The sequence below is a fragment of the Zeus faber genome, assembly GCF_960531495.2.
Source record: "Zeus faber genome assembly, chromosome: 16".
Taxonomy (NCBI): domain Eukaryota; kingdom Metazoa; phylum Chordata; class Actinopteri; order Zeiformes; family Zeidae; genus Zeus; species Zeus faber.
In genome coordinates, this window is record NC_137202.1 from 27717162 (window position 1) to 27736537 (window position 19376).

A 19376-nucleotide genomic window follows, 5' to 3' on the forward strand; every position below is an offset into this window, starting at 1 on the left:
ACTGTCTCGACGCGGATCTCGGATTGTCTCGCTGACATATCCACATGGATGAAGGATTATCATCTTCAACTAAATCTGGCGAAAACGGAACTGCTGGTCTTCCCGGCCAAACAAGGTATTTATCACAACATTGATATTAAAATCGACTCTCTATCTCTTGTTCCTACCAAGGCTGCAAGGAATCTTGGTGTCATTATTGATGACCAACTGACATTCTCGGACCAAGTTGCCGCCGTCTCCCGGTCCTGCCGCTTCGCACTACTCAACATCCGAAAAGTCAGGCCGTACCTGACCCAATATGCCACTCAACTGCTGGTACAAACCTTGGTGATGTCCCGTCTCGACTACTGCAATGCCCTCTTAACAGGCTTGCCGGCCTGTGCGGTGAAGCCACTTCAGAAGATACAGAATGCGGCGGCGCGACTGGTGTTCAACCAGCCAAAGAGGGCACATGTCACTCCGCTGCTCATCGAGCTCCACTGGTTACCTGTAGCCGCCCGCATCAAGTTCAAGTCTCTTATGCTGGCCTACAGAGTGATTGTTGGGAATGCTCCCGCCTACTTAAATGCTCTTGTAAGAGCACATGTTGCCCCCCGGATGCTGCGCTCGTCAAATGAGCGTCGCCTGGCTCTGCCGGCCATACAGCCATGGCAATCCAGGCTATTCTCATTTGTAGTTCCACGTTGGTGGAACGAGCTGCCAAAAATGACCAGAGCGGGGACCTCCCTCTCTGTCTTTAAGAAGCACCTCAAGACCCAGCTCTTCAGTGAGTACCTCCTGTCCTAATCTACAATTACTTAGCACCACCTTGCAGTATTTATTGTTATACCAATGTTGTTGTTACACTAATCTCTGTCGCAATGTAGCTGAATGTTATTCTCCCTTGTAAGTCGCTTTGGATAAAAGCGTCTGCTAAATGACTAAATGTAAATGTAAATGTAACATGCTGGTCAGCTTTGAGTCAGGTCTCCCAGGCCCTCTGGCCTTTTACACAGTCCAAGAGTTAATACTGAAGCTGGCAAAGTAGCCTTCTGTTTTTATGATCCCATGCTGGAACAGCTTCACAGTCCATCAGTGATGTGGCCCCCAATTTTTTATTTTAACAGCACTAGGCTTAAAACCTTTCTAGTTTAAATAGCAATTCCCTAAGCCCCCACACTCCTAGCACCCCCTCATACCTTTGGCCTGCCGGTCCAGGGCTTCTCACGGAGAAAATTTAAGGAGCCTCGCCACAATGTTCTTTGTCTTTTATTCACCATTTAATCATAGAGCTGAGTGAGGGATAAATTACACTCATGTATGAGTGTAATGACTGGTTTTCCACCAATTCCTGTAGCATGGTGGAAAACACTTACAATAAATGGGAACCATATTAGTGATCAGTGATATAGACAGTATTTATTTTGCAAATATCTCCAAGCTCAATTTACTCAGGGAGATATGACTGGCTGAATCAATTCAGCAACAGCCTAGACTGATATCTGTGGGAGGGTGTGATAAATCAATCACAATTTGCTTCCTCGCCCTGTTCAACCGCACAACAATAAAAAGGAGCAATTCACTTTGCTTGGCAAGAATTTTCCAGGTTCTCCATGATATTGACAGTAACCCGTGGGCGTGGGAGTAACACGTGTCTACAAATGTCCTCAGTTACAGAGTGGCTGTAATGACAGAGGTGAGGTGGGTATACAGTCACCACCTCAGCACTTGAGGCAAAGTTGAGTTCACAGAAAAGACTTTTGTTAAAAAATAACTCCTGAGGGATGTCTACAGAGTTCACTAAACTCAAATTTGGCTCGCAAAGTCTGATATTCTTTTCAAAGCATTTGACTCCTCCTTGTCTTCATAATGACTTTGAGATCTTGGCTTCTCATTATGTGTTTTTCACTTGTATTTTTCTGACCTTGAGACCCACCAGATGGAGACTTAGAAGACTTAGAAGCCTGGTCCACCTGCAAGAAAGGCTCCAGGTCACCCAAAGTGACCTACACCCCTTCGGCCACTCAGAGACCTCTCTGGCGAGACATGCTTTCACTCTTATTCATATTGTCTGAATATGTTGTTCATATTAAAATCTAAATATGTTATACAGTGGTACCTCGACTTACGACTGTAATTGGTTCTATAAGAACGGTCGTATGTTAAAACAGTCGTATGTCGAAGCAAATTTTCCCATTGAAATTATGAAATCATGAAGGGTGAAAATAAACAAAATACACAGCACAAACTAATATCAATAAGCCACAAACTACGTGCACACACCATGTAGGTTACCCGCTGACTGACTGCTGACTGACCGCCGACACATCAACTGCAAATTTCCACGGTCGTATCTTGGAGCAGTCGGTTGCAAGTCGATACAAATTTTCGCGACTATCGCTGCTGGAATCTTGGATTAGTCGTAAGTAGATGCAGTGCTAAGTTGAGGTACCACTGTATCTTGTTTTCATGCAAATATATAGTTCATGATGTTGATTTGATACCACAACTCCTGCATTCCTGCCCTCTATATCTGCTTTAAATTGTGGCAACACAACACAAAAACATGTTTACTTATCTGTTGATTCTCCCTAAAAATAATCTTAAAATTATGCTATAATTCATGGCTGTATCTACTGTGCCTCTCGATTATTTGGAAGGAGAAATCTATGTACTCATGTCTTTCATATGTCATATAAACACCAAAGGTACAGCTAAAGAGAAGAAAGGAGGAATGAAACTTGTGTCATAGTATGGCTTAATAATAATTTTGGAACTGATCTGAAACACTTGACCAAGAGATATAATGTGGAAATGACGGTTGCTTTGTGAACGACACCATGTCCTTGTCAGTCAGCCCTAAGAGATTATAGAAAACACTTGGAAGATTTAAAACTCTCTCAATTGAGTCCAGTGCCCTAAGGGAAAGCCGTCTTTTTGAAGTTAATTCCTTGGTTTTATTGATCTTTCTTCTAATTTGTTAAATGTTGATTTTACACAACAGTATTTGTGTGTACCTCTGTGCATAAGTGTGTGAGTTTGTGTATCACATCAATTCATATGGGGACAGAAGCCAGCAGAGCAGCGATCCTATCCCTTGTGGCACAAATATTTCGACCACTGGGTGGCCCTACAATTTTGAGTCACTGTACAGATTTGGGTTTGGTGAATCGTTTATATCCTGGGTAAAACTGATATACATCAGCCCAATGCGTTCTATCTTAATTAATGGCGACAAGTCAACCATAAGAGTCCCCTGCCCGAAGGATAAGAAGTCACCCAAAAAAAAGTATGGGTCTTGGTAGTTTGTATATGCTGACAAGGTAATATTTTACTTACAACACTCCGAAAAATCTAGATGTAATCATCTCTTTCAGCAAGTAATCTGGATACACAATCAACTGGACAAAAAGTTACTTCATGCCTCTCTCCGACGTCTACATGCTGGGTTTCTTGGGAGGCATCTTGTTCAAAATCATTAAAGATCACCTTACCCATCTTGGTTTGACAATACACAAAGATCCGTAACTAATATTTCAACAAAATTTTGTGTCATTTATCTCAAACTTCAAACAGAGCAGAGCCCTACCTTGATTGGCCGTATTAATTGAATTAAAATGGTTTCTCTTCCCAGGGTTCTTTATCTTTACCAAAATCTTCCCATTTTACTCACACTAGCCTTCTTCAAAGAATTGTCCACTATTGGTCTTATGGAACAATTAGAAGCGCAGGATTTCAAAAATCCACCTGCAGAAGCCCAAGTGTGAAGGAGGGCTTCCTTTACCTGTTTTCAGACACGACTATTGGGCCGCCAATGTTAAGGCTCTTATGTTCTGGCAACAGGGGGCTCAGGGTAACCTGGCCCCTTTGTGACTAAGTATGGAGGCCAACTCCGCTGCCACCTGCTTCGTGCCACCTATGCTAGTCTGTAAACTGGGACCTTATAAAGTCTTAGTTTTAATTTGAGAATCTGTGTCAGAATTCTAAATCAGGTTGGAAGTGTTCTGAGTCCACCAGAGACCTCTGTGCAAACACCAATTTGTTTCAACCACTCTCTCTCACACCCTCGTGGTCAGACAAAACCAACCAAGTCTGGAGGGGGAAGGGTCTCATTTCTATTGAAGACCTGTACTTGGATGGACGGTGTTGCATCATTCAGTCAGCAGAAAGGGAAATTTGAGCTGCCTCACTCACATTTTTTTTTTATTACCTACAAAATAGACACAATGTCCAACCCAAAATTCGTAACTTTGAAACCCTTCCACGAAAACAATTTTTTTGATCTCTTAAAGAACACTTCTGACTCCAGGCAGAACTCTCGCAAACCACTCTGTGCTTCCCTACAGCCAGGCAACAGTCTTTTATGCAGGGGATGACTGTCTCCAAAAGACAAATTTTGAGGGAATGGAAATTACCCTCTCCCCCTTTCTTCCAGAGATGGAAGGCTGACATGATTTTGGTCATAGAAATGGAAAAACTCAGGTTCTTGAGGACTGATGGCAGCTATATTGTTTATATGATTGACCAGAATTGAACGTGTCTGTCTGACTTTGTCCACTAATGTAGTTTTGGTAAATTACATTTTGGATTTGAGAAGCAATTTCAAGTGACTCTGCATTTGCAAAATTGTATTTCTCTGTCATTTAACATCGTCAAGGGAATTTGCACAAACATTTCAGAGGAAAGAAAATCAGGAAACCAACACCAAAACAATAGAATATCAGCCCTATGGACTGGAACCCCTGAAAATTGCTTCCATAAGGTGTATTGTGTTCTAAAACTTAACACCATTACTCGCATTTCATTACATTCAACTATATAGTCATAGACATCCTTCGGGCTCTTTACATTATATTATATCAATTACCTATAAACAGCGGCTTTCCATCATTGCCTCTGAAGCCTCTTGTTGGGGATCCTTTTCATCCAATTTCCCATTGTCTTCCATCGTGCCACCTGCTGCTGTTTGTAGTGAGTCTTGGACTTTGGCTTTGAACACGTCCCATCTCTCAGGGACGAGGCCCTTGTTGAAGAGCAGTGCAGCCATGAAGGAGAACAGAGAGATGGAGGCTATGGAAGATAGCGCGCACATAGTATTTACTGGAAAGTTTTGGATTTGAACACCATCCTCCAGTCTGTCTCCTGGGAGGTGGATGGTAGCCGGCACTCCTAGCAGCGGTTCTCCGCACAAGCCTTTCAACAACAAACTCACCACAAATCCCATAATAGCCCCGTATCCATTTGATTGCGTGAAGAAAAGAACACAAACCAATTGAGGAAAAATTAAGATGTATGCCACAGTTACACTACAGAACCAGAACGCCAAAGAACTATTTTGGAAGATGGTCAGTGATGTACCAACGACACCAACCACGACCACCACAGCACGGATCACCCACTGCAGCTCCCTCTGGGATGCCTGAAATGAGAGGGAAACCAAGACATGATGAAGTAATAGACGCTTGTTTTGCTTTGCTTTGCTTTGTGCCCCATGCTGTGACATCGGGTGTTACTACTACACAGCAGATCCTACAAGACATTGAAAAACCTGGGCTACGACTTTACAGAGGAGCCCCCGTGTCCACTAATGGTACTGCACCTTCATTTTCTTACAGAGCTTGAATTCCTGACGCACTTGTGACTTGTCACTTTGTGATTTCTTGTTGAAATACATTTCTGATCACTTGACAGAAAGACCTTCCAGTGAAACTCTGGAAACTGATTTGTGGATAGATAGATTTACTAGACAGACAGACAGATAGATAGATTTACTAGACAGACAGACAGATAGATAGATAGACAGATAGATAGATGTTGATTACGCACGTTTTGGTATTTTTTAGTATTTTTACAGCTTATTGTGCGGAATCACCGGGTGTCATGACATTTCACTGCATATATGTATGACCATATGTATATGTATGTGACAAATAATCTCTTGAACTTGATAGATAGATAGATAGATAGATAGATAGATAGATAGATAGGCGTAGTGTTAGTTGCATAGTGTTATAGCAGCTCACATAACAAATAGGATAGTAGAATAAAAAGGAGAAAAATGTACTGCATATTGAAAAGAAAAGGTTTCAAATATTATTTTCTACAGTAGACCTGCTAAGTTTTTCCTCACCTGGTTCCTCAGAATGTTCTTGTACATGCTTAAGGTGAAGATGGAGGCTGCAGACAGTAAGGCTGAGTCAGCTGATGACATCACAGCAGCAGCCACAGCTCCGATGCCGATGATGGAGATGTAGGAGGGGGTGAAGTAGTTCAGGGTGAGGGGCAGGATCATAGCAGCCTGTCCACTTTCAAAAGGAGACAGAGAACCGTAGGAGGTCTGGCTCCAGTCTGAGGTACAGATAGAAGAAGTCTTGAGACGGATCAAATTGGCAAATAGCTGAGCAGTGTTTGCTCTATAGAAACTCCACCGTCACATAACATTATACAGTGGGTCTAAGTAATTGGGCCCGGGATCAGGGTGGCTGTACGCCTGTTGTTCGTTAAAGCAATCAACGAGCAACATGTAAATCAACGAGCCCAATTTTACAAGAGTAATTTTGTTTCAGTGCCTTTATACTTTTACTCCGGTAAAAGGTCTGAATACCTCCACCATTATGTGAGTAGTAGTATTATAGAAGTGTCAGTTAAGTTTGTTGGGGAATCTCTCAAGGAATAGAAAGGAAGCAGAAGAGTCAAGGGGGTGGAGGATAAAGCACTAGTTTCGATCACAGATTCCATAAAGAACCATTTGAATAATAATTTGTGTGTGGAAATGTAAAAAGCAACAAAACAAGAAAAAAATTCATAAACTCAATTTAAGAACTTAAATAATTAAAAATTAATAATATATTACAATTACTTATCAAGCCATTATCGTACAAAAAAAAACATTTTAAGCATTTACATCTAATTCTATAGCATTCTGTGGTGTCTAAAAGTTGATACCTGAAGATGCAGCCATGACTCCAATTATAGTTGGTGGAATTGCAAATATTATTGTATTGACTGCAGCAACGTAACAGTTGATCCTGGCTGTTTTTGAGGACGAGGCAGACAAGGTCCTTTGGTGCGCAATTTGGTAGCAGGAGCTTCCCAGAGCCTTCAAAAGAAGTAAGTTAGAAGTTTTCCACTCTTGACCACTCAATCCAAGTCTTTAAAATGTACAGTAGTGCCAACTCAGGTATAATAAAAATAACATTTTGGACTAAAGTGTTTTTTTTGTGTAAATGTACATTATGATTGGAGAGTGCATATCAGAATCTTTTTATTTTCACCAGGATTATTTACATATACGAGAATTTTACTCTGGTGAGATTTGGTGCACTTCTGTACAAACCATAAGCATTAAAAAAATAACAAGCTCATCAGTCTGGGAAGAAAGGGAGAATAAAAAGTAATAATAAAAGAAAATACGATAAAAATAAAAAATAAAATATTACAAATAGCCAAAAATATAAAACAGATATGTCAGATATAGAAATATGATACGACGCACAGGATAAATTATTGTTAAGCTATATAGGTTAAAAGTGATCAACTGATTCTGTGCTTGAATAATTGCAGGTGTACACAGGATTATGTGGTAGACTTTAGCCTATGTTGTTCTCTCTCCTTTTATAATGCATCGCAGTCTAGTTATCAATGATTTCAAGTTGGCCTAATGCGATACATCACTGTGGCGGACCAAGTGTTAGGCCCACGGCCTCCCAGCACCACTAGAGGCCGCTCTTGCCTCATCTGCAGCTCCCCCCTTGAGCCAATTGCACACACCAGGGATCAATTACCTGCATCACTCCACACAATATTTAGTCTCCAGCTTCCCAGTCATTCTTTGCCAGACCATCAAGTAGCTTACCCGAGTTGTACAGCTACTGGCTCCATTTCTAGCTCCTAGTGCTTGTTTCAAGTCTCTGGTCTGTCTCTTTGTTTCGTCTTCCCCTTTGTTTCGTCTCCCCCTTGTCCCAAGGGACAGGGGATCCAGAACCCATCCTTCCACCCCTGTGCCTTGCCACCACGCACACCTGGGAGATCGAGTCCCTTGTCACCCGAGCTCAGGAGCACCAGCCCGAGCCAGGTACCGGACCCCCTAACCGCCTGTTCGTCCCTGCCTCCGCACGCTCCCAGGTTCAGCAGTGGGCCCATGCCTCCCGCCTCAGCTGCCATCCCGGGATCACCCGCACCCTGGCCGTCGTCCGCCAGCGCTTCTGGTGGCCGACCCTGCTCCCTGACACCCGGTCCTTCGTCTCTGCCTGCCCCACCTGCGCCCAGTCCAAGACCTCCACCCGACCCCGCCTCCTCCGCCCATTACCCATTCCGACTCGTCTTTGGTCCCACATCGCCCTGGACTTCGTCACCGGTCTCCCACCTTCCCGGGGCTACACTACCATCCTCACGGTGGTGGACCGCTTTTCTAAGGCGGCCCACTGCCTCGCCCTGCCCAAACTACCATCGGCAAGGGAGACCGAACCTGCTCCTGCCATGGCATCCCGGCAGACGTGGTGTCGGACAGAGGTCCCCAGTTCACCTCTCAGGTCTGGCGCGCCTTCTGCTCGGCCCTGGGGGCACAGGTCAGTCTCTCCTCCGGTTTCCACCCCCGACCAATGGCCAGACGGAGCGTGCATACCAGGAGGTGGAGGCCATGCTCCGCTGCCTGACAACCACCAGCCCCACCTCCTGGAGCGACCAGCTGCCATGGGCCGAATATGCCCACAACACCCTGGTCAACGCCTCCTCTGGCCAGTTGCCCTTCCAATGCTCTCTGGACTACCAACCCCCCCTGTTCCCTGCCCAGGAGGTTGAGATCGCCGTACCCTCCATCCAGGCCCACATCCGTGAAGGAGGGCCCCCTCTGCCCTACTCCAGGGTCGCCAGGTCCCAGCGGCAGGCGAACCGGCACCGTGCGCCCGCATCCACATACGTCCCCGGACAGATGGTATGACTCTCCACAAAAGACTTGCCCCTCAAGGTGGACTCCCGAAAACTCGCTTCCCAGTATGTTGGTCCCTTCCCCATTGTGTCAATCATCAACCCAGTGCCGTACGCCTCCGTCTCCTTCCCTCCCTCCGTGTCCACCCAACCTTTCATGTGTCCCTGCTTAAGCCGCTGGTTTCCAGCCCTCTCTCCCTCCCCGCCAAGGCTCGACCACCCCCCCGCACCATCGACGGTCACCCGGCCTACACATTGCGGCGCCTGCTGGATGGGCGGCGGGGGAGGGGCCTCCAGTATCTCATGGACTGGGAGGGGTACGGTCTGGAGGAACGCTCCTGGGTCCCCCGGAGACAGATCCTGGATGCCTCCCTCATCCGGGATTTCAATCGGACTCGCCCTTCCGGTTCCAGATGTCCGCCAAGGGGCGTCCGTAGAGGGGGGGGGTACTGTTAGGTCCGCGGCCTCCCAGCACCACTAGAGGCCGCTCTTGCCTCATCTGCAGCTCCTCCCTTGAGCCAATTGCACACACCTGGGATCAATTACCTGCATCACTTCACACAGTATTTAGTCTCCAGCTTCCGTGTCATTCTTTGCCAAACCGTTAACTAGCTTACCCGAGTTGTACAGCTACTGGCTCCATTCCTAGCTCCTAGTGCTTGTTTCAAGTCTGTAGTCTGTCTCTTTGTTTCGTCTTCCCCTTACCTGCTTGTCTCCTCTCGTCGACCCAGTCTGTCCGTCCTTCTCCATCCAGCCCAGTTCCCCGTCACTCCACCCGGATCCTGGACCCCTCCTCCCGGTCATCATCATCCCTGCCTACCCCTGCTCCATCCCTACCTGACCTGGTCCCCCCGGCCAGCTCCACCGTGTGGGCCAATAAACATCCTTTGTCTGCCTCCCGTCTCCCTGTGTCATGCGTTTGGGTCTCTCCTAGCCCTGGTCGTGACAGTACGGTCTGGCCAAGAAAACATGGACCCAGCCGACAGAGGGGCTCCGCCGCGCACTCCGGGACCAAGGAGTGTTGCTTGGTCAACATGACCAGGCCCTCCGGGACATCGCGGAACACCTCTGGACCATCTCTGCGCACCCTGAACAACAAGTTGCGGGACGAGCCCACGGACCTGGACCAACTGGTGGAGACCGCCATCCGCCTGGACAACCGACTACGGGAGCGCCAGCGCGAGAGGGAGTGGGAGAGACTCCAGCCTGGGCGGCCACGCCCCAGTCTCCAGCGCCCACTACTCTTGGGCGCCTCAGAAGTCCCCCGACTCTCTCCGATGTCTCCCCGTGTCGTGCGTTTGGGTCTCTCCTAGCCCTGGTCGTGACACCAAGGGGCATGGTTAGCTACGCTGCAGACGGCAGCGTGGTTTTCTTGCCGCGGCTGCACATCTGCCTCCAATCAACCGAATCAGCACCCGCACAGCGCTGTCTGGTCCAATCTGGGGCAGGGAGTTTCCTTAATGTTTGTCTGTCTTGCAGAGGGGATCGGCACACGGGCTCATCAGCGACCCGGAGGCAGTGTGGAGTGTCATTCCTCCTGCGCCAGACTGATTATTCTTATTATTATTGTTTATTATTTATCCTTTTGGCCAGTGAGCCCTTCTGTTCCCGCTTGCACTAAAAACTTGCGATGTCGGCAACCCACCGCAATAAAGACTCCATCTCCCTCCCTAAATCTGTACCTGGGCGAGAGACTCAGTCATTAAGTTGCTGCGCATCAAAACCTTTGCTTTGCCACCGCCTACCTAGACCTCATGGCACATTACTGACAGAGGCAGAGTAATGACAGTGAAGATATGACGAGACACTATGTTTTTTGTCTTGATATTAAATCCACATATACTGATATTGGGTATCACTTGCCATTCGGTGCTCGAGTATTCATACATCTAAAATACATTTTGACAGAAGCTTTCTCACCATTGCTAAGAAAGTATCCATCTTCATCCAGGCTGTGCTGGTGTCCAGGGTACTGAGCCAGGAGGTGTGGAAGGCGTTGGAGAGCGTCATATTGGTGATGTTAGAGGAAGCAGGGCTCATGATCACAAAGGGAACGCACAGCCACTGCATGGAGACAAACAATATGTAACTGCTTACCTGAAGTGTCTGTAATGAAACCTTTTATCATAATCTGAAGGATAAATAATTGTTCCCTAAAGCTGTGAATGCTAACTATATGTCCATAGAAACATTACATTTGCAGATTCTGAGTGTCTCTGTACTGGATACACTGACAGGAAATGCACAGATACTGATGCGGGGGTTCCATTGCACTGGTGGGGAAAGTGTATTCACAGACCAGAAGAATCTGTCCTACATGTGGTATAACAGCGAGCAAGCTGTGCTCCCAGGTAAATGCTGCACTTTGTGTGAGAAAGTCTTTGCTTATGTTTCTAAAGAATGAAACAATTTTAGAAGCACCTGAGTTGTCCTTGATGTAAAGAAAATTGTTTGGGAAATATGAGTGGTTTAGGATAATGTTACTCCCAAAGCTGTTGACGAATTGAAACATTGCCTTTGCATTTCTGTTTAAAGTCTGCCCACAGAACTTTGTTCTGACACTGAAATGCAAATACCTCACCATGCAACAACACAATTTTTTTCACAAGGTGATCAAACGTTGGGTAAACTGTATATGATCAATTATCAACCGATATTTTGATTTCAAAATTAGCATTGTTGTTTGCAATTCAACAATTTTTCTCCGTATTATATAATTTTTCATTGCAACAGAAAGACAAATGTGACCCACAAATGGTGCTGTTCGACATGCCGAGACGCTGTTCAGCATCTCACTAAGTGCGTTTCATCATGTAATCTAATGGGAATTTTTAACTCGACGGTTTAACATTTATCTGCTATTTATAAATCAAAATGGTGGTGAAAATACGCTGAGATAAAAAAAAAACACAAATCTGGAAAAATCTAATTTTCCCCCTAGAAAGGTTTTTTCAACTTATTTGGCGAATTGTGGCGATTTAAGAAATGCGTGAGAAATCTGGTTTTGCTGCGGTGGGTCACAAATATGGTTCTAGATTAGCGTTTTTATGAATGCCCAAGTGTGAATGACGCAAATATGGCAGCGAAATGTCAGTGCTCACCAGCTTGGCCACTTTCAGTTTTCAGCTGTTAAATCACACTTTTAACAGATCTGCTGCATCATTTGCAAGTTTCACAAATGCACGAGTCATTGACATATAGGTTGTGTATGTTTTTAGAATGTTTGTGATTTGTATCTATTAAGCTTTATTTAAATGAAACTTTAGGTCTGGTTAGGTTACCCAAATACGTCATTCCACCTCCTCTGATGAGACTCACCAGACTGGCAAACATGAGAATGAGCTGTATGATGTCTGTGTAGGCCACAGAGTACAGCCCTCCTAGCAGGGTGTAGGTGATGGCCACTGTAGCAGAGATCCAGACGCTCACAGTGTAGGGTAAATCCAGAATGACACTCATGCTGGAGCCTGACACACACACACACACAAACACACACACACACACACACACACAAACACACACACACACACACACACACACACACACACACACACACACACACACACACACACACACACACACACACACACACACACACACACACACACACACACACACACACACACACACGATCATGATCCTAGTTCTTTTAAAGAAGTTAGTAAGTGCAGGTAAGACATTGTTTTTTGGGACCTATTCTGCAGCAGCATCTGGACTTTGGCTTATCAAACATCACTTGTATCCGCGGTGAAGTTTGCGTCCACTGCTGGCTCCCCCCACCCACAGCTGACATCCATTCAGGGCCATAATGTAAAAAGAGACGTTTGTGACATCAATGTTTAAATGCCTGGTTCTGTGGGTTCAACCTGTGCACATGGCTTGTCCTTCCCGCCCGACGACCCCACTGTCTCGACGCGGATCTCGGATTGTCTCGCTGACTTATCCACATGGATGAAGGATTATCATCTTCAACTAAATCTGGCGAGAACGGAACTGCTGGTCTTCCCGGCCAAACAAGGTATTTATCACAACATTGATATTAAAATCGACTCTCTATCTCTTGTCCTACCACGGCTGCAAGGAATCTTGGTGTCATTATTGATGACCAACTGACATTCTTGGACCATGTTGCCGCCGTCTCCCGGTCCTGCCGCTTCGCACTACTCAACATCGAAAAAGTCAGGCCGTACCTGACCCAATATGCCACTCAACTGCTGGTACAAACCTTGGTGATGTCCCGTCTCGACTACTGCAACGCCCTCTTAACAGGCTTGCCGGCCTGTGCGGTGAAGCCACTACAGATGATACAGAATGCGGCGGCGCGACTGGTGTTCAACCAGCCAAAGAGGGCACATGTCACTCCGCTGCTCATCGAGCTCTACTGGTTACCTGTTGCCGCTTGGTTACCTGTAGCCGCTCGCATCAAGTTCAAGTCTCTGATGCTGGCCTACAGAGTGATTGCTGGGAATGCTCCCACCTACTTAAATGCTCTTGTAAGAGCACATGTTTCCCCCCGGATGCTGCGCTCGTCAAATGAGCGTCGCCTGGCTCTGCCGGCCGTACAACCACGGCAATCCAGGTTATTCTCATTTGTAGTTCCACATTAGTGGAACGAGCTGCCAAAAATGACCAGAGCAGGGACCTCCCTCTCTGTCTTTAAGAAGCACTTGAAGACCCAGCTCTTCAGTGAGTACCTCCTGTCCTAACCTACAATTACTTTGCACTACCTAGCAGTATTTATTGTTACACTAATGTCTCTGTCGCAATGTAGCTTGAATGTTATTCTCCCTTGTAAGTCGCTTTGGATAAAAGCGTCTGCTAAATGACTAAATGTAATGTAATGTAATGTGCCAGTCTGGACGTTCTCCTCTGAACTGTCATTAAAAGCAGGGTTGCTACTGCTGAAGAAGAAGAATCTTTAATTAACATAAATCTCTCAATCCATCAACTGTGAACTACCGTTCACACAACATTTATTTTTTTTCCACCATTCCCATTAAACGCTAGAGATTGTTGAGGTCAAAATTCAGATGAGCAGTTTATTTAGACAGACATGAAGACATTTGACTTTTCAGACAAACGTCCTGGTCACAAACGTTCTGCCATGGAACGGGATCCCAGCCTCACTGTCAGGGGAGACAGAGGTGAAACCACAGCAGCTTTTCAAAAATCTGCTTATTACCCCAATCTCCTGCAGTTGCGTCCCCTGCCGGTTGCCAGTGCTGGCTCTCCCTAGCTGCAGATGGTGCCAAAACCACTCCCCACCACCAAATCTTCATTCCAAGTCTCTTGGACCACTTTTCTTCCTCATTCTGATGTTTGGTCTGAACAGAAACCGAACCTCCGAGTTGCTGCCACATGATTGAATGGTTATACATTTTCATTAACAAGCAGGTGCACTGTTGTACCTAATTAAGTGGCCACTGAGTGTATAACAAATAACTAAATTAAACCCCTTCTGGCAAGTGTTACAAGATTTATTTTAAAGGTGCATTGTGTAGAATTTGGTGGCATCAAGCGATGAGGTTGCAGATTGAAACAACCCCCCGACCCCCCTCACCTATCCCTTTCCAATGATGTAGGCGAGTTACGGTGGCCTTCAGGTGCCGCGAAAACGTGAAAAGCACTCTCTAGAGCCAGTGTTTGGTTTGTATGTGCTGGTCTACTGTAGAAACATGGTCGCGCAACATGACGGCCTCCGTGGAAGGGGACCCACTCCCTCTGTAGATATAAACGTCTCATTCTAAGGTAACGAAAACATGATTCTTATTTTCATCATTATATACTAATTAAAACATACTCGTGAATATTATATTCGATTTCTGCCAAGTCCCTTCACAAATGTTACACACTGTACCTGGTCATTTTAGTGCTTACCTAACCCAATAAGTGTTGCTGGCAGCCACACGACGTCAGCTACAAGTGATGACACTGCCATTAGTCCTGTTATTACTTTTCCATATTTGATCTGGAAAGGGTCCAACATGGTCACATATCTTCTGTCTCTCATCGGCTTGGCAAAGAAAAGTCCACCTTAATGAAACATAGACCAAGCATTTTGTTTGTGAGACTTTCAATTAACATTGAAGCAAGACTAGCGATCTTATTCCAAATAATATTTGTGAGTGAAGATCGCTCGTCTTGCAAATCTTGGAGAGACACAAAAGTAACTGTGGCAGTTCCACCTGGCACACGCCACCCGACTGGCGTTTTCAGGACCCTCCTTCACAGAGACACAAGCAGATATGTTGAAAACACACCACTATATTGTAGCGAGTGGCAAGTATAACAAGCAAGGCGCAGTAGACACATGTCATGACAGAGGCTCTACACGTGTGTGGGGATGGGTGATTGACCTGTTGCTTGTTGATTATTCTGATGAGCAACAGGCGTACAGCCACCTCTGATCCCGGGCCAAACTACCTAGACGCAAGACAGGTGTGGCTGCTTAAACCACACCATCCCCACACCACAGTAACTCTTCAAAAGTTGACTTCATGTTTAAATAATTCTGAGGCATTTGAGTGTGTGTGTGTTATCGAGTTGAGTCCTTACACTTACAGATAATTAAACAGGAAATGTTTCCTGCCGAGATGATGACGACCTGTACCAGTCCCAGTGAGGGGGTGTAGACTGCCTCTGCTAGTCCATTAATGAAGCCCCCTCCGATCCACGTAGCTAGAAGACAGTAAAACAACACACACCAACACACATGCTTAAATTAGACTTAATGCCAAAAGCAGTAACAATGGACGGTGAGTCACAAATTCGACTGATAAAGGAAGCCATAGAAACAGCACAAGAACAACCGACAGCCGTTCCTGCTCCTCCTCCATGAGGCTTCTTCGCTTTCGTAGCAGAGGTCTTGCAATGTAGGTCATTGCGATTGGAATGTTTGTTGTACGTTTGCAGTTGTGGTTTCTTGCACAAACTACCATGAAACTAGTTTGACAATATAAGTAAGGTAGTTGATGGTGTGGTGAATGACGGTATAAGAATAAGACAGTATAATAACACGTACAGAAACGTGCTTAAATTAAAATTAAAGCCACAAGCAGTAACATTTGACACTGAGGGGTGAATTCACAAAGCAATGGTGCGGCTTTTGCGACCACTAAACCGGCACAAATAACAGAAAAAGCGAGCGTCTAATCGACAAAGCCCACGCATACGGTGAAATGCACCGCTTACTGCACTGCAACGCGAATTGTGTCTAGGTGCACTGGTGCAATTTGCACGTATTTAAATAACAAACAAACATTTGGTGTGACATTGGCCTCCTTCTATGAAAATCAGCCTCATTGCAGATAGTGTCCACACGCAGTTGGCGTGAAATTATTCGCATCTGCAGAGAGCTGGTGGTAATTGCACGACCAAAAGATTTTTATTTTATTTTTTTTCAAAGGCAGCGCTGCAGGATCTTCTGCAGAGAGCGGGTGCAGCTAAAATGCATTTATGAGGGGTGCCACGCCCAGACTTTCCAGCAATCTGTAAATCATATTTTGACATTATTATTGTAATTTTTATTCCTGTCATCTATAGGTAGAAGAATGAGCAGCAGTCCTTTGTTTTCCAAAAGCAACTTGTTAAAACTTTGAATAATCTTTTGTACAAACGTTGATTAATAAGGGTTCTATAATTCCTATTAAATTCAAAATAGGTATATGGAACATGTAAAAGTTATCGGTAATGGCGATAAAGAAGTCAAAATTGGCATTGAACCACAGATCATCATTTCTATAATATGGAAATTTTATTAAATATTTTAAAAATATTCAATATTTTGACATTGTCATCATTTCTATATTGTAACACAGGTACTCCTCACTTAACGACCTACCTGTTTAACGACCATTCTAACTTATGACCAGCTCTCTGACCAGTCTGGATTGTATGCATACTCTTTAAACGTTTTATAGTTTACCAGAATCTGATATTGGCCACATTTAAAAATGTATGTGAACAGCCAAACAAGAAAATTGGATCCGAGTGATAAATCCGAATTGAGCACTAAGGCCTGCAGTGTGAACGTAGCCTGAGTGAAGCTGACCTGACCTCTAAACTGTATGGAGATAAACATGGCAGTTTTTTCCAGAATGTAAAGCAAGATCACTCTCTATTGGATTATTTTACAGTTACCACATAATATAAAGTCCCTGTGAAAAAGTCTGGAAATCCTCCTGTATTATTTATTGTTACTTTTCAAAAAATATGAAAACTAACGCTCAGACCTAGGTGATTTACTTAGAAGTTGCAGCGTCAGGTGACTGTTACTTCAGGGTTGAACTATTCATTTCTTCTAAATTATCCGACTGTGGTGGCTGTTCTGCCTGGACTTAACAACCATGGCTCCTCCGAAGAGTTGTCCAAGGACATCAGAATCAAGACAATTCACTTCCACCAACAAGCAGAAGGACACAAAAAAACTCAACTATAGGATGAACACATTTCAAGCGTCATTAAACACGGACGATAAATGGAACAGCTGAAGTCGAAACCCAAAGAAGGATCCGGATCAACTGGCCCGTACATCACTACTTCACACGACTACACACCATCACTACTTCTACTTGTCAAGTCAATTCTTCAGCAGCAGTGGAAGTAGAACCTGGAGCTTCAGCAGTGTAAATGAGTTCCGCCATATGGAATTCAGAAGGACGAACAGAACCTTGAGAAAGTAAGAATAGAGCAACATAAAGGTGTGGTTGATCGGAAAGCTGACCTGTCATGGTGAAGATTCCCACCAGCTGGCTGATCCTACGGTTGCCCAGCAGGGTCATCTCTATTTGGTCTGCCGACCTCTTCATCTCTTTTTTGGATTTCAATGAAGCCCAGATGCCGGTTCCCAGGACCAGCAGGTAGAAGAAGACCATCGCTATGACCCCTGGGACGTTCAGAGCCATGATGGACCAGATGATGGATGACTGACTGACTCCAGCTAAAGTCACAGTGTCTGAAGAGGTAAGAAAATGCAAATGCTTTCTCAGTCGCCTTTAGTTATTTTGTAGGAAGGAGGTAGATCTAAGATTGCAATGTCGTTTTTCATGAGTCATATTGTATACTGGAGGTTTATCAGCATAATGTTTATAGAAGGGCAGCTCCTCAACTATGTAAAATGAATGTAATTGTATGAGATGCATTAATCCCTTGAGGGAAATTGTTTTCAGATGACTAGCAGTGCCAGTTTATCAAGTTGTGTCATCATCTTCGGCGATCACCGAGGCTGAATGTGATTGTTCTCCTGGTGATTTGTGGACTTCAGCCTTTGTGTAATCTGCGTGTTACAGCAGCTTTTCTCTCACCATACTATAGAAGGTAAAAATTCTAGTTTTTACGACTATCATTGCATGTTACACAGTGTTGCTATTGTAGTGGAACACAGCAGGGTCACCTCTGCTTTACCTATAACCTCTTTTGTCCCCCTCTGATCAAGGCAGACCCCCCATGGAGGGCCGGTCTCATGACAGGCCTGGAAGGGAGAAACCCACCTGGATAATTTGCATCTGCAGTTTTTCCTTTGTGTTCAGTCCGAATCAATGACGACTGTAATCACGATATGACCTAATTTGGCAAAGTTACTCATAATAGATTTAATGCACAAATTAAATGCATTAACTTGTATGCGTCCAGGTTGACGTTTGGTGGCCGACCGGGAAACCGTGACTGTCAAAGATTACAATATCCCATAATGTGTAATAAAACCAGGTCAGAGATAATGATTGTCAGGCTTTTTGTGAGTGTTGAAATCATGTTATAGTTAATTAGGAATCTTAATAGTTAATTAGTCAAGAATGTTGTGTTACTGAGATAATGGTTGTGGAAGCTGACTAATGACTGACCACATGTTTCGTTTTATTTGTTTGTCTATAAACATTGTCACAAGAGTTTGTTGTCGAATCATTAACTGGGGATGCACAGGTTTTTTTTGGAACAGTACGGAGTAAGGACTTGAACATTCCCTTAACTCAGTTGTGTTTAAAGATGTTGTTTCATACATGTAGGACACAAACAATAATAAATAGACAGGTACAGGAGCCTGCGTGCACCGTTGTCTTGAGGAGAAACAAAATAAAGCTTTAATTCTGAGTTAAGTTGACATTTTTCATATTCCATACAAGTGAGAAACTAGGGAAATAAAATAAATCTCTATGAGATGATATCATATATTGCTATATTATAATCACAAGATTTGCACATTGAACAGCAGGTACCTGCAGGGGGGTGTGTCAGATCAGCTGCCCCAGGGAGCCCAAAAAGGAGGTTAACCAGGGGTTATTGTTGTATGTGCAGAAGGTTTGAGTCGGCAAACACGTTCTCACAAAAGCTGGTGCACAAGGTCATAGTGTCAGTGTGTTTGTGCGGCCTGTAACTCCAGCTTTGCGTCGTCGTCCCTTTCTTCACAGTCTTAGCAGATCTGAGTTCCTACCTGCAAGTCTGGAGAAGATGAACCAGACAGTGATCAGAGAGTCCCA

The 19376-nt window shown here is 44.7% G+C and overlaps 1 protein-coding gene across 1 annotated transcript; it reads right to left on the reverse strand.

Moving 5' to 3' along the window:
* Positions 1–4846: 4846 nt before the first annotated feature.
* LOC307242137 (high-affinity choline transporter 1-like) lies at positions 4847–17807 on the reverse strand (the record flags this gene model as incomplete). Its single annotated transcript, XM_080016472.1, has 9 exons — positions 4847–5398; positions 6110–6327; positions 6925–7078; positions 10825–10968; positions 12223–12371; positions 14782–14937; positions 15076–15127; positions 15515–15582; positions 17627–17807. 9 exons carry the CDS (start codon positions 17805–17807, stop codon positions 4847–4849), a joined length of 1674 nt encoding a protein of 557 aa, XP_079872598.1.
* Between the last annotated feature and the right edge of the window lie 1569 nt (positions 17808–19376).